At 42.8% G+C, this 13,387-nt stretch overlaps 1 protein-coding gene across 5 annotated transcripts in view; it reads left to right on the top strand.

Annotated features, from left to right (window-relative positions):
- Positions 1–13,387, top strand: part of LMTK1 (lemur tail kinase 1) — a 126,066-nt gene that overhangs the window by 77,955 nt on the left and 34,724 nt on the right. For all 5 annotated transcript variants that reach the window (XM_088474247.1, XM_088474253.1, XM_088474265.1 and 2 more), the window contains 2 exons: positions 6,955–7,042; positions 11,421–11,554. In XM_088474247.1, the coding sequence (XP_088330373.1) occupies positions 6,955–7,042; positions 11,421–11,554 (222 nt within the window). The remainder of the gene's footprint in view (positions 1–6,954; positions 7,043–11,420; positions 11,555–13,387) is intronic.

Genomic DNA, 13,387 nt, shown 5'->3' with positions numbered 1-13,387 from the left:
ATGGGCTGTGTTACTGGTCACCGGCTTCCCGTCTCCTTTTCTGTGAGTATGGTTCTAGAGTGTTCCAGTTTTCTCTCTCTTTTTCTCTCCTCCTCCGGCCTTTGGCTACTTACAATCTGAGGTGCCTCTGGCTGGGGGGCGGGGTTATAGGGAGAGTGGACCCAAGTGCATCCTGGGAGCTAAAAGCTTTAACTGCGTGGTGCCCGGATTTGGTTCCCAACCTATACCCCAAGGTCAACCCTGTGGACCCTATGGACTTCGTAGAAACAGAGATAACAAAGGTAAGTTCTTACCATATCTCTTGTTTTTAGACTGCTTAACATCAAAAAGGCCTACGATATGAGTCAAAAAGTTCAAATAGAAAATTATAACATGTCAGTTATTCTATTTAGAAATTGTTGTATTATTACCAGTTATTTATATAGCACACACATATTCCACAGCGCTTTACAGAGAGAATATTCACATCAGTGGAGTTTACAATCTATATTCCCTACCACATGTGCACACACATGTGTTCATTTTTGTGGGGAACCAATTAACCTACCAGTATATTTTTGGTGTGTGGGAGGAAACTGGAGTACCCGGAGGAAAGCCACGCAAGCACAGGGAGAATATACAAACTCCACACAGTTAGGGCCATGGTGGGAATTTAACCCATGACCTCATTGCTATGAGGCTGTAACGCTAACCATTACACCACCTGTGCTGTTGTAGCCTCATTCGTCATGCTTCTCTGTTCGTACCTCTACAAAACATTAGTTACCCTTCAAATCTTGAATCGAGACTCATCTGTATTGCTCAATATCTTCCTATTCAAGGTCCGAAGCAGAGAACACTCACCCACCCCCTAAGCAGCCTTTTATATTGTCCACAAACAGTGGAACATGTTGCATATAAAAAAAAGATTTTTCAAACATGTCTACCCAAAATTTTATTTTACGATGAACACCGCTACACAAGTATAACCCCCATATCCTGGACCCCTGCCCTTATGGAAAATCTGCCCCAAGTCAAAGGTGGTTGTAAGAAAAGTCTTTCTTGAACTCTGTTCTTTGGACTAATCGTTCATGTTTTCCAGACCACCTTTTGTGGTGCAAATATGACCATTAGTAATGATTACACGTGTGCACCAACTGGGTGGATATAGCCATTGATATATAGTGCATCTGCTGGTGTGTACAGTGGATATGTCTGTGAACAACGTCTGCTGTGCAGCACAGGAGATGAAGCTATATCTTGCAGATATATATTGTTTCATCTGCTGGTGTGTACAGGCGACCTGCCGATCGCCCGTACACAGGGGCGCCAAGAAGGGGGGGGGGTACAAATTGCCCGAGTTCCGTAACGCTCCCCCCCCCCCCCCCTCTTTCATCACAGCAGTTCAGCACATGCTGCTGTGTGCTGGGCTGCACTGGGAGACTGCCCGCGGCTGCTGTGAAGCAGCCACAGCAGTCTCCTATGCCTGTGGGGGGAGCGATATAGCTGATTGCGCTCCCCACTGGTTATGTGCTGGGCTGCACTGGGAGACTGGTGAAGCAGCCACAGCAGTCTCCTATGCCTGTGGGGGGAGCGATATAGCTGATTGCGCTCCCCACTGGTTATGTGCTGGGCTGAGGGGGCTCAGAGTGTCCACCCTCTCCAGCGCGCAGCGTCGCAAAACTTTTTTTGCCCTCGAAGGGGTCGTGGCCATGCCTCCCGCGATTAGGCCATGCCCTCCTTTACCCTGGCTCGCCGCAGCTCTAGGCAGGCCTGCCCGTACACATGCTGCAGTGTCCCAGCAGTGACAGCTGAACTGGACGGGCAAACTTAATAGCTCGCCCAGTTGTGACGTCAGGCCGGACAATTGGTAAGTGTTACTAACACTTACTAATCGTTAGGTCGGCGTTGCCCCTAGTGTGTACCCAGCTATAGGGTTCTGAAGACTGAGTTTAAGAAACAATAGATCTTTCAATGCAGAGTATCAATCAACTTTATCAACACGTTTCAATAAGCTCTGTATCCATTCAAAATTCAGTTACCATGGAGAAATAACTATATTAGTGCCAGAAGATGTAATTCTGTTTGAAATTGTCTGAGTTCCAAACATTTTGTGTGGCCATCTTTACGTATAAACACTTAATTTATTTTAATTACATTGTATTTACATTAGTAATTGAAATGGAATCTTGAGGCCTTTTAAATTAAATATCACTATAGGAATGAGTTTAGATAGCAAGAAATCAAATCTTTGCATATAGTTATTATGGCCTTCTTATAAGTATATAGTTTTTAGTCACGACACACATGTTGATCTTCTATATTTTCACTGTATGCACTAATTCAGACTTTCTGCGTAGGTGTGGTAGTCTCTGCACCACCCACAAATTTAACCCATCATTGCCTAGATTGCTCAACCATTTCACACTGCAAAAAATCTTAAATTGGTAGGCTTCATGATCTATCCTGAGATCCACTGCTAGTTCAGGGGACCCATAATTGAGATTGGTAGAAACAGATGCTATTTAAATTTGCTTGTGCAAATACTGTTACTATTACTGTTTTCATTTCCATCTCACCAATCTAATAACAAATTATTCCTTCACCTATATAGTATAGCATCTCCTTCCCCACTGCTATAGTAAGACATCACCCTGCTTCACACATTCCTCTCCCTCACATCTGTAGTAACGCATTTCCCTCCCTTGCCCATGTTGTAACACATTCGACATTCCACTCCCTCACCTGTGTAGAAATACAATCCCTCCCTGACACTTGTAGTAACACATTACCCTCACTCACACCTGTAGTAACTTATTCCCCTCCCTTACTTCTGGATTAACACATTATCCTCGTTCACCACTGTAGTAACACATTCTCCCTCGCCCGTGTTGTAACACATTCCCTTTCCTCATCCTGTAGTAACACATTCCCTTACTACAGCAGTGATAACACATTTTCCTCTCTCACCTCTGTAGTAACAAATTATCTTTCCTCACTATTCAGACAGGGGAGCCACACCAACTGCCAGTGATGTTTGGCAGCGCTTGGGGTGACAGTTGGGGTTTGTCTCATTGTGGCTGCAGCATAGTTCAGAATTCAGTCAGGCAGGACATTGCACAGGGCGAGGAAACATTTAGCCCTTTTTACCCCCTTAGGAGTTGAATTTTGAAAAATCCCTTCTTAGTGGGCACCTATGCTCTGGAAGGAATATACTCCCCGATTTTCGTGTTTCTAGGTTGATGTGTCAGTCCAGTCATTTGATTTTCTATACTGTATATATGTAATAACCTCTAGCAAACAACTCTGGCTTCAAAACAATATAGTGTAGTCAGACTAAAGAAAGCAGTGTCTTACTAGGTTGCAAAAGTAATAGATTTTTGCAGCATAGTATTAGATATTGGCCCTAAAGCTCGGAACACACTATGCGATTTTCGGGCCAATTTGGCTATATCTAGCAGGTAGGTCTGAGAATTGTTTAGTGTGTACTCAGCATCAGGGCTCGACGGTCTGTCCAAAACCCGTCGACTCGGTCACCGTGTTAGTGTGTGCTGCATGCGCTATGTTGGTCTCTTCATTTTATCATTGTTCATAAAGTGCAGTGTGTACAGAGATGTGCCTGACGTCTGTCAATAGTTTATCCTAGACAATTCACCCTTGTGGTTGTTTGTATTAAAATCAGATATCACGTGGGGATTTCCTCGGCGCTTCAGACGACGATTGAACGTAATGGCAGCACAGGAGAAGGCAGTGTGTGGCACCCCTTTTGATGTGGAACTACTTAACTCAGCATGCCTTTCACAGCAACATGTACCATGACAGGGCATGCTGGGATGTTTAGTTTCACGGCAGATGGCAGGAGTAAGGCCATCCTCTGATGTAGCCCTTGCTAATGGCAGGAGTGAGCACACCTGTACCCAAGTATTGGTGGCATGGCTTCACCAGACATCTGTAGCATCCTCCTTGACTATACTTCTACCCTTTAGGGTGACCTATTACATGCCCCCCATGTGCGTGCAGACACCTGTGTTCAAGAATGCCTGTCATTTACTTCCATAGACACCCCTCTCTATGTAGGCAGTGACAAGTCACAGTAGCTCCTGAAATGTGGGGGCATCCATCCTCAGGAAATGAATGTAGTCATTAGGATTATTATCTGGTATAATAGGAGCATATGGGACAAGGATTCTCTCCTCAGTAGCCAGACCTTGGTCCAGCAGCTCCTATTAATAAGGGCACTTCTATCCCTCCTCTTCTGAGCCTGCAGAAAGTCACTGTAGCGACCACATTGTAGGCTCACGATCCGTATAATAACCAGGATGGAATCAACAGTATCAATGTTTGAGTGCAGCAGTAGAGTGTATACCAAACTTCTACACAATACAAGAGCAATACCATAATGGCAAATATTGTGCTTCATCTTCCTGTATTGCCCGTTTAGTCCAGCCTATTATTATACTTAGCATTTTCCACCCTCTTAGCACAATCCTCTGTCATATTGTGTATGGAAACAATAAATCGGCGATATGATTTGAAATAGAGAGAAACGTTTGAAGCTAAACTATTATTGTGCAGTGTGCGCACTGAACATCGTCTGTTTACAGGATCGTTTTGGGTCGTTGGCATCTTTTTCCAAAATCGTATAATGTGTACCCAGCTTTAGTTTGAGACCAAGGTGAAGAAATGTTGCCATCAGCTTGTGAGTGAGTTGTGGAACTCCAAGTCCCAGCATGTTGCCATAGCATGTAGTACATCACACAGATATAAAGCCATAATGTAATCCTCTTACTGCAATATTCTGTCTGGCAAACTGACATCTGTGGTGTTTACCAGAAATTTCTGTCAGGCTTGTCTACAACGGCTGGCCTTAGTATACTAGGCTTACTGTGATGCCAGGAGAGAGGCAACTGCAAAAAGCCCACTGAATGAGTTGACATCAATTATATAATGAGGCTGATGGAGACTATAGGCACATATGCGTTCTGGTGTGGTTTGTTTGTGAAGTCTGTCATAAAGGCCCAGTCTGGCTCTGGCATAAAGCATGAAAGCTCTGTGCTGGATGATGGGTTCAGCTTTTAACTTGATCTTTTGGGGAAGGCGATACCCAGTCAGCAGCGCTGATCCTTTCTGTCTGCCCTTCCAGGGCTCTGGGTCAGTAACTGCTTTTCTTTATTGTTTGTTACTCACTTCGGGGTAAATTTACTAAAGTGAGAGTTTTTAGAAGTGGAGATGTTGCCCATAGCAACCAATCAGATTCTAGCTATTATCTCCTAGAAGGTGCTAGTTAAATGTGAAGTAGAATCTGGTTGCTATGGGCAACATCTCCACTTCTAAAAACTCTCACTTTAGTAAATTTACCCCTTAGGATCTCATTTATCAATGCGTTTTATCAATAACAACGAGTGATAAAACTCGTGGCCTATGATTAATGGGGCTCCAGCCAATCAGCTCCCAACAGTCATCTGTTTGAATAATGACAGTTGGGAGCTGATTGGCTGGGGCACCATGTATCATACGCAACGAGTTTTATCACTCGTTGTTAATGATAAAACTCGTTGATAAATGAGGCCCATAGTTGTGCAGAATGTTTTATTTTCTTTCTAACATTGTCTGTTTGACTATATTGTATTTCCCTGTACCACGTTACGTCTTATGCTGGGCATACATGGCAAGATAAAATGTCTGTCAGACCGACAGACATTCTATCTGGCCGGCTGCCAGCCGCAGATGTCCGCGGCATACACTGTGAGAGAAATCTCACAGTGTATAGCCCAACATCTGCGCTCCGCCCCCGGGGGAGGAGACATTTCCCTGTTCCTTCCGTAGATAGGAACACAGGAAATGTCTGTCTGTCGGCCGCACTGGGCATACACTGCCCGATGCGGCCGACAGTTACGGGGTAAATATCGCATCGGACGGGCATGCTGGACAATCCAGCATGCCCGACCGAACAATATTTAACCCTCGGGCGCCCCCCCCCCACGCTACAATTATCGCGGCGATCCGCCGATATCAGGCGGATCATCTCGATAATTGCAGCGTGTATGGCCAGCATAAGTGGCATCATATATAGAATAATAATACCTCACTTTATGATGTTTTATTTATTTTTGGATTTTGTTCCTTTTTCAAGCTCCATGTAAGCAAAATTTACAATTACATGTGAAATTATTTCATACTTTATAGTGATTTACTTCTGTTCTGCAATCTCTGCTTCTGTTAACTAGAAGTGATACTTTATTTGGCCATTTATGAAACAAATTAAAGAAACAAGAGAGTGATGATGCTTATATTACTGCTAAAAAGGACATTTACATATATATCTATTCACCAAAAAAAGGCAGAGATCAGGCAGCAACTGATGGCTGGTTATCTGTTTAATATACTGCTGACATTCAAGGTTATGGAAAAACAATGCTGTTTACCGACCCTTACCCCAGAGTAGTACATTGTCCGCGAGCTACAAAAATTAAATAAAGCTCCCCTCAAAAGTATCACTTTAGCTCAATGCTTCAAATCCTCCTTATGTGCTGTTTTTGCTGACACATTGTTATAACCGATCAAAACCTGTCCTTAAATAAAACAAAAATAGTATTGTAAATAAAGCATAATCTTATGTCCCTGTTTACCGATGTACTGTAGTGTCAGGAGGGGGTGGGTTCAATAATTACTTTTTTGTTACTGATGGATGAAAATGTGATTTTTTTCTTTTTTTTTCTTTAACTGGTTGTCTGTGTATTTACTCACTGACTGGCAAACACACAAATGTCCTCCACTGTACAAATGAGTAAAGGGGACTGCTGCATCTTACAAAATGTAGGGGTACATCCGTTCTGGTCTGTGCTATGTTGGTCTGAGAAAAACTTGCCTTATTTCTTACATAATTACCATGATCACTGTAGGTTGTTTTGTAGCACCCATGATTATAGTGAAGCAAGATCACATTGTATGGTTGTACCTTCTGTCTCTTCCCAGAGTACTCCAGCACCCCAACCTGCTTCAGTGTCTGGCCCAGTGTGCTGAGATCACCCCCTACCTCCTGGTCATGGAGTTCTGCCCACTGGTGAGTGCAGTGCATTAGGCACACGATGACGCCAGAACAATGTGCCAAGAGCTGACTTCTGAAAGAGAGCCTTTAGCATCTTATGTAACCTGAGCGTTGTAGTGTTTCTGAAAATCTAGGTGTGTCTTGTTAAATAGCTGATTCATTTGCTCATGTAGCAATTAACACAACCGTGAACAAATTGTGACATGTATTGCTAGTACTGCAAATTAAGTGTTTATATACACATCTGTTTGATTAAAGTAAGTAGGAAAGTTCTTCAAATGGTGCACAAACAATCAACAATTACCCTGCCCTCTTCTCTGAACATAACCTGTCTTTGCCCATCTGTCATCCAGTAATCATGAATAAACTGCGAGGCTTTCTTGGCCCACACCCAAACATTGGCTTCTTGTGCAATTTAGGATGAGTTCCCCGTTTCCTCTTGCTGACCCAATTCCCCTCGAGCCCCAGCACTGCTGCCCGCTAGCTGTTTAAGAACATTATGAATGAGGTGGGCAGCACGCAAACTAGGAGGATAATGATGAGGGGGATGGGGATAGAAGGACACTGGAAAGCTATAATGGAGAAGCACACATGCCGTGTTAAGTGGTGTTGGCCATACTAGGAATATCCGATTGAAAGCTAGGCATGTGACAACCTATATAATTAGCAAGTAAGATGACCATTAACTTCTGAATTAATGATCAACAGAATCTAGTGTCATCTGGTTGTTGAAAGCTGATTCTGATACTCTCCGCTGTTCTATTGTATTCTACAACAATGAATTTCCCCTTCTCCACCTTATTTACAAAAGTTTAAGTGCAAATTGTTCTATGTGTTCAAAATGGACTGGATGGATAGGCAATTGCAATTTTTTTTCTATCTTGGAATCTTTCTTTGATACTTTATAATTATCAGTACCTGTTAAACGAAAATTTAGGAACTGTTTTCACTCCACAATATGGTATGAAACCAGGAGTATACTGACAGATCTCCCCCTCCCCATTCAATTGTAACGCCAGGCTCCATTTTATTGTCTTCTGTATGTGTTCAATTCTTTTTACATGGGATTAATGAACCGCATGTGGTCCTTCCCCAGGTACCGCCCTTCTTCTCCCCTTTTCACCCATTCTTTCCTCCTTTCTCTTTCATTCTTCCATATTGATTAGTTCTCTAATTATTTCTACACCACCACTTCGTTATAATGCATTGTATTCAGAATTTATATTGTTGTACAATGTCTCTGGATATCTGTTTTTTTTTCTATTTACCTTTGTCTACAGAAAATGTTTTAATAAAAAAAATTATTGAAAAAAAAAAAAAGTACTGATGACAATATCGTGTTTCATAGCGTGTTATAAAGTGAACTATTTCCAGATTTTAAAAAACAAAACACAGAAATAGTCAAGCAGCTAGTAATTCTGGGTAATAATATGCAAATTATTATTATTCTGTTTTGTGTGGGAATAGTTTGCAGGGAAACCTTTTAATTACATCTTCCATAAGATTCTGCCGGAATGAAACTGCATTCTTTTTCTATTTTTTTTCTCGAGTGTAGCTTTCAAATCAGTGATTATTAATTTGGGGTAGGCATTCACACAAAGGCAACATCTGAATGATTTCTGATCAAACAATACTGTTATGACAGTGATGGAAATAACCTATAAAAACATATTTTTGTGGGTTATTTAATCTTCAAAGAAAGTATAAAGGTATGTATAATGATAAAATAACCACAACACATGTAAAAATGTTCGTATCATAATTATGCATATATAGACTATGAGCTAATTAATGCTAGGCATACACTATACAATTGTGGCGAGGCGACCAAGAGTAAAATATCAATCTATCAGTCCAGCATGCCTGTCCGATGCGATATTTTGCCATCGGGCAGTGTATGCCCAGCCGTGGCCGACTGACAGACATCTGCCCCATCTCGGTGTCAGATAAAATGTCTATTGGGCTGACTGCCAGTTTATCTATAAGTGTATGCCCAGCATTAGAGATATGGCTTTCATTTGTCTGTCATACACTGACTATAATGTCAATCAAAATTATGCCTTAACTTTTATAAAAAAAGATCACACCTAAAGTGTTTGTATTGTGGAAGGTTTAAGAAACACATGAAGAAGACTAAAAAAAAGGGTTTATGGTACAGAGACTGGTCCACTAGACAGCTGCCTAGGGTTCCGGGACCTGAGGTGACACCCTGCTGAGGCTGCCTGGAACAAAACTGAAGGATGTCTCTGATAGCCTTATCTAGCTTATTGCTGGTGATAACCTTGGATCTTATAAGCCGCGGCTGTCAGTGCACCAGATATTATTTATATATACATGAAGCAGTAGCCTGCTGCACCCGGCTGATGACACTGACTGCCAGAGGAGCAGTCTGCAGATTGGGCACCTGTCCCCTACCCTCTACTCCCCTTACCTCTCACACAGCCAATTATGCAAGCTCCGCCCCATGTTATAAAAAGAGGAATAATGAGGAGCTGAATGAGAAGGGAACTTTATAATGGCTTTTTAAGGCCGGTACACACTAGACTGTCTAGTGTGTACGAACTCGTTAGCGAAGGGACCCAACGGATGTGCTGGCATCAGCAAGTGCACACACACTTGCCGATGCCAGGAGCGACGGCAGGGCCCCCGGTAAGTATATCGCCTGTCGAACTTGCATGCGGGAGCGCACATCATCAGCGACATAGCAGGTACACACTAGACGATGTGCCCGATATGTCGCTCTGATCCACCGAATTGAACAACATATCGTCTAGTGTGTATTTGTCGTGTGTGATTGAGTTAATGGCTGCTGAGGGGAGAGGTGAGTTGTTTAATGGGTGCTGGGGAGGAATGTATTAATTGGTGCTGGGTAGGGGGTTAATGGGTGCATGGATTAATGTGGGGGGGTTAATGAATGTTGAAACTGAAAGGATTAATAGGTGCTGGGTGGGAGGGTTAATGGATGCTGAAAGTTAATGGATTAATAGGTGCTGGGTGGGGGGGGTTAATGGGTGCTGTTATTGAATAGATTAATAGGTGCTGGGTGGGAGGGTAATGGGTGGTGAGATTTAATTAATAGGTGCTGATTGGGAGGAGTTAAGGGGTGCTGTAAGGGGGGTTAAAAAGTGCTGAGCATGAATGGATTAATAGATGCTGGGTGGGGTGGTTAGTGATTGCTGACAGGGTGGACAAATGTGTTAATGGATTATGTGCAGGAGACTTGATTAATGGATTCTTAATGGGAATGGGTGCTGAGTATAGGGTGAATTGATTAATGGGTGCTGGTGGTGAATGGATAAATGGGTTCCTGGTAGAGGGACATTAATGGGATGAATGTGTTATTGGGTGCTAGGAGGATGAATGGTTTAATGGGTGCTGGGAGGATGAATTGTTCAATGGATTTAGTTTTTGGGTGCAGGATGGGGTCGATGGGGGTGGAGGTTAATGGAGCATATTGGGGTGCTTAGGTTCTGCAACCAGTAATACAGTTACAGACAGGATGTGTATATGAAAAATTGGATGCAGTTGAGATGCCGGCGTACGGGATGCCGACCGTCGATATACCGACTCCGGAATCCCACCGCCTGGCAAAATGCCGACGCTGATGTCCCGACAGGGATCAGGATACCGGCGTCTGCATCCCCAACCGCCAGACTGCCTAACGTCCAGAGCCGGGTAAGTATGAGCTGCATCCCGTTGAAGGTGTGGTTAGGGTTAGGCACAGCCCCGGCAGTGTTAAGGTTAGGGTTAAGCACCAACGGGGGGAAGTTAGGGTTAGGCACCCCTCCCCCTGGGGAGGTTAGGGTTAAGCACCACAATGGAGGGTTATGACAGGAATAGGGGACTTACCTGTCCGCGACAGGATCCTGAACTGTCCGGATTCAGCCGCCGGTATTTCATGCCCACTCCATGAAAAATGGCTGAGCCCATTGTAATAGACTTTTGAAAGCATGTAAGTGTGTTTTTTTGTAAATGTATTGGAAGAGTGTATTAGGGAATTAGGGGCGGTAATGTGTTTTGCCTAGGGCGCCTAGAAACCCCGCACCAGCGCGAGGCAAGCTAAAATGTCTGAACATTTATTAAAGTTATAAAGACTAGAAAGGAGAATATTTTTGCATTCATCTACAAATATTTTGTATAGGCTAATTGAAAGGGATGGCGTTGGATTAGTGTGCCTTTTAAATCCTGCAAGTAAAATATTAAACATAATATACAGGCAGGTAAAAAGTGAACAAAATAATTTTACTCTGTGTTACTCATGTCCTGCTTTGCCTGTGGAGTAGATTTAATGTGCTCTCAGGTGTTCAGTATTGAGTCACTTTTTAATTCATACTAATTTAAATGTAATATGTTGAGTTCAGACAGAAGTCCTAACGCAAGTTTTTGTGCACAGGGGGACCTGAAAGGATATCTGCAGAGCTGTGCGGCTACGGAGTCCACAGCGCCTGACCCCCTGACCCTGCAGAGGATGGGCTGTGAGATGTGCTGTGGGCTGCTCCACCTGCACAAGCATAATTATACCCACAGGTTAGAAATTGTGTACTATAAGTTATATGGAAATGATCAGACTTTTTGTGCTGTCCTGTATCATCTTGTCTATTTTTTTTTCTTGTGTGTGTAGTTCCATTAAGAAATGCTTTTATTATAATTTTTCTCTCCTCTGGTAAATTGCATCTCAATGAATGCCCATCCTAGCATTATAGCTTATGTTTGCCACATCTTTTGCACAATACCGTTCACAATCTATTATTTTACATGTTGTTTTTTTATGTTTCTTCCTTGTTTGTCTCCCATCTGTGTGCTCTCCAACAGCCTTCTCCTCGGCTCAGTATTATCTCTTGTGCATCTGTGGACGCCTCTTGGTTTGTCCCCTGGAACAATATCCTGATGCTGAATGAGTGGGACATGCAGGCTCCAGCATCAGTGATTTTGTTGCAGGCGGCACTCACTGCTCCTGGTGTCTTGGACGGCAGCGCGACTTTGCCCAGTGATGCTCATCATTTGTAGCTTTTATTTCCATTCTCCATGAGGACTGAAATCAGTCTATTGTGTCCTGCAGCTTCTCTGCTGCCATAAAACCTTCCTTCCTCTCCCGTAATGTATCGCCTCCATTTTATCCTCTATTCCCTTCCTAAATCCCCTCTGTCTCTCCCCCTCTCTTTCTCTGTGTCGCTATCTGAAACATCCCAGCATAACACAGGATCTTGGTAATATTGATAGTTAAGGAGGGTGTTTTGATTTGTGCACACATTTTTCAGTGGCTGGTAACAACCTGGATCACTTAATAAAATGTCTATTTAGATTATTTATGATATAATGTAGATCATGAACATTGCGTTTAATGCTGGCAATAAGTTAAAGGAGCACATTAACCGCACACCTACAAACACACACACTCCGTACTCTGCTCCCTCCTATTTCCTCCTGAACTTCTAGCTGCCCCCAAAATATATATTTTTTTCTAAAATGTAAATGAAAAACCACCTAAAGATTACCTCCTTACCCGCACATGCTCTCATACCCACATGTGCCACAAAATGCCTCATTAGTCCTCTGATTCCACAGACCCAATGCTTTTATCTATGACATGGAAGGCCTGAGTTCATTTCAAATACTGTACTCAAACAATTTACAGTGATGGGTACATTATTGCCTATTTTTTTTGTTTATTATAGAAAGAGAGACTCAAAACACACATTTTACATTCTACAAAGACAGAGACATGAGATTTATTTTTCAGCTTCATTTATTTTTTAGGTCATTTTCTTTATTTTTTTTCACTTATCTTTATTAACACATTACACCATTTTACGTACTATGTGCTAGATGTTGCTAGTGATCACATGAACCTTTGTGTGCACCTGCAGTCAGCCATGGATCAGGGCAGTATATTACATGGTATGCCGTCTGCATAACAACATTCATATGGGTCTATTCACCAAGCCTTGGAGAGAGTTAAAGTGGAGAAAGATAGGTACCAACCAATCAGCTCCTGACTGGCATGTCACAGACTGTGTTTGAAAAATGACAGGAGCTGATTGGTTGGTACTTTTCTTTCTTTACTTTATCTCTCGCCAAGGCTTAATAAATAGATCCCTTAATGTTGACATGCAGGAGATCAGCACTAGTATGCCAGTGGCAGTATTCCGGCAGTTAAAATGCAGCTTAAAGTATTTAAAGGTGCTGGCAGTATAAGCAGCATGTTTACAGTTATTTTAACTGTGTTGATATCCTGGCACCAACATACTGGTGCCGATCTGCATGTCTGCATTGTGAATGTCAGAGAAGTGTATGAATCCCAATCGTGCGTCTCCGTGCTGCCCAGTTCAGTGAGGCACTCATAAGAACACAGCGGGTCAC

Source organism: Taudactylus pleione, unplaced genomic scaffold, assembly GCF_031769625.1.
Source record: "Taudactylus pleione unplaced genomic scaffold, aTauple2 ptg000016l, whole genome shotgun sequence".
Taxonomy (NCBI): Eukaryota; Metazoa; Chordata; class Amphibia; order Anura; family Myobatrachidae; genus Taudactylus; species Taudactylus pleione.
The sequence above is the reverse complement of the archived record's forward strand: the minus strand, read 5'-3'. Positions and strand labels throughout refer to the sequence as shown.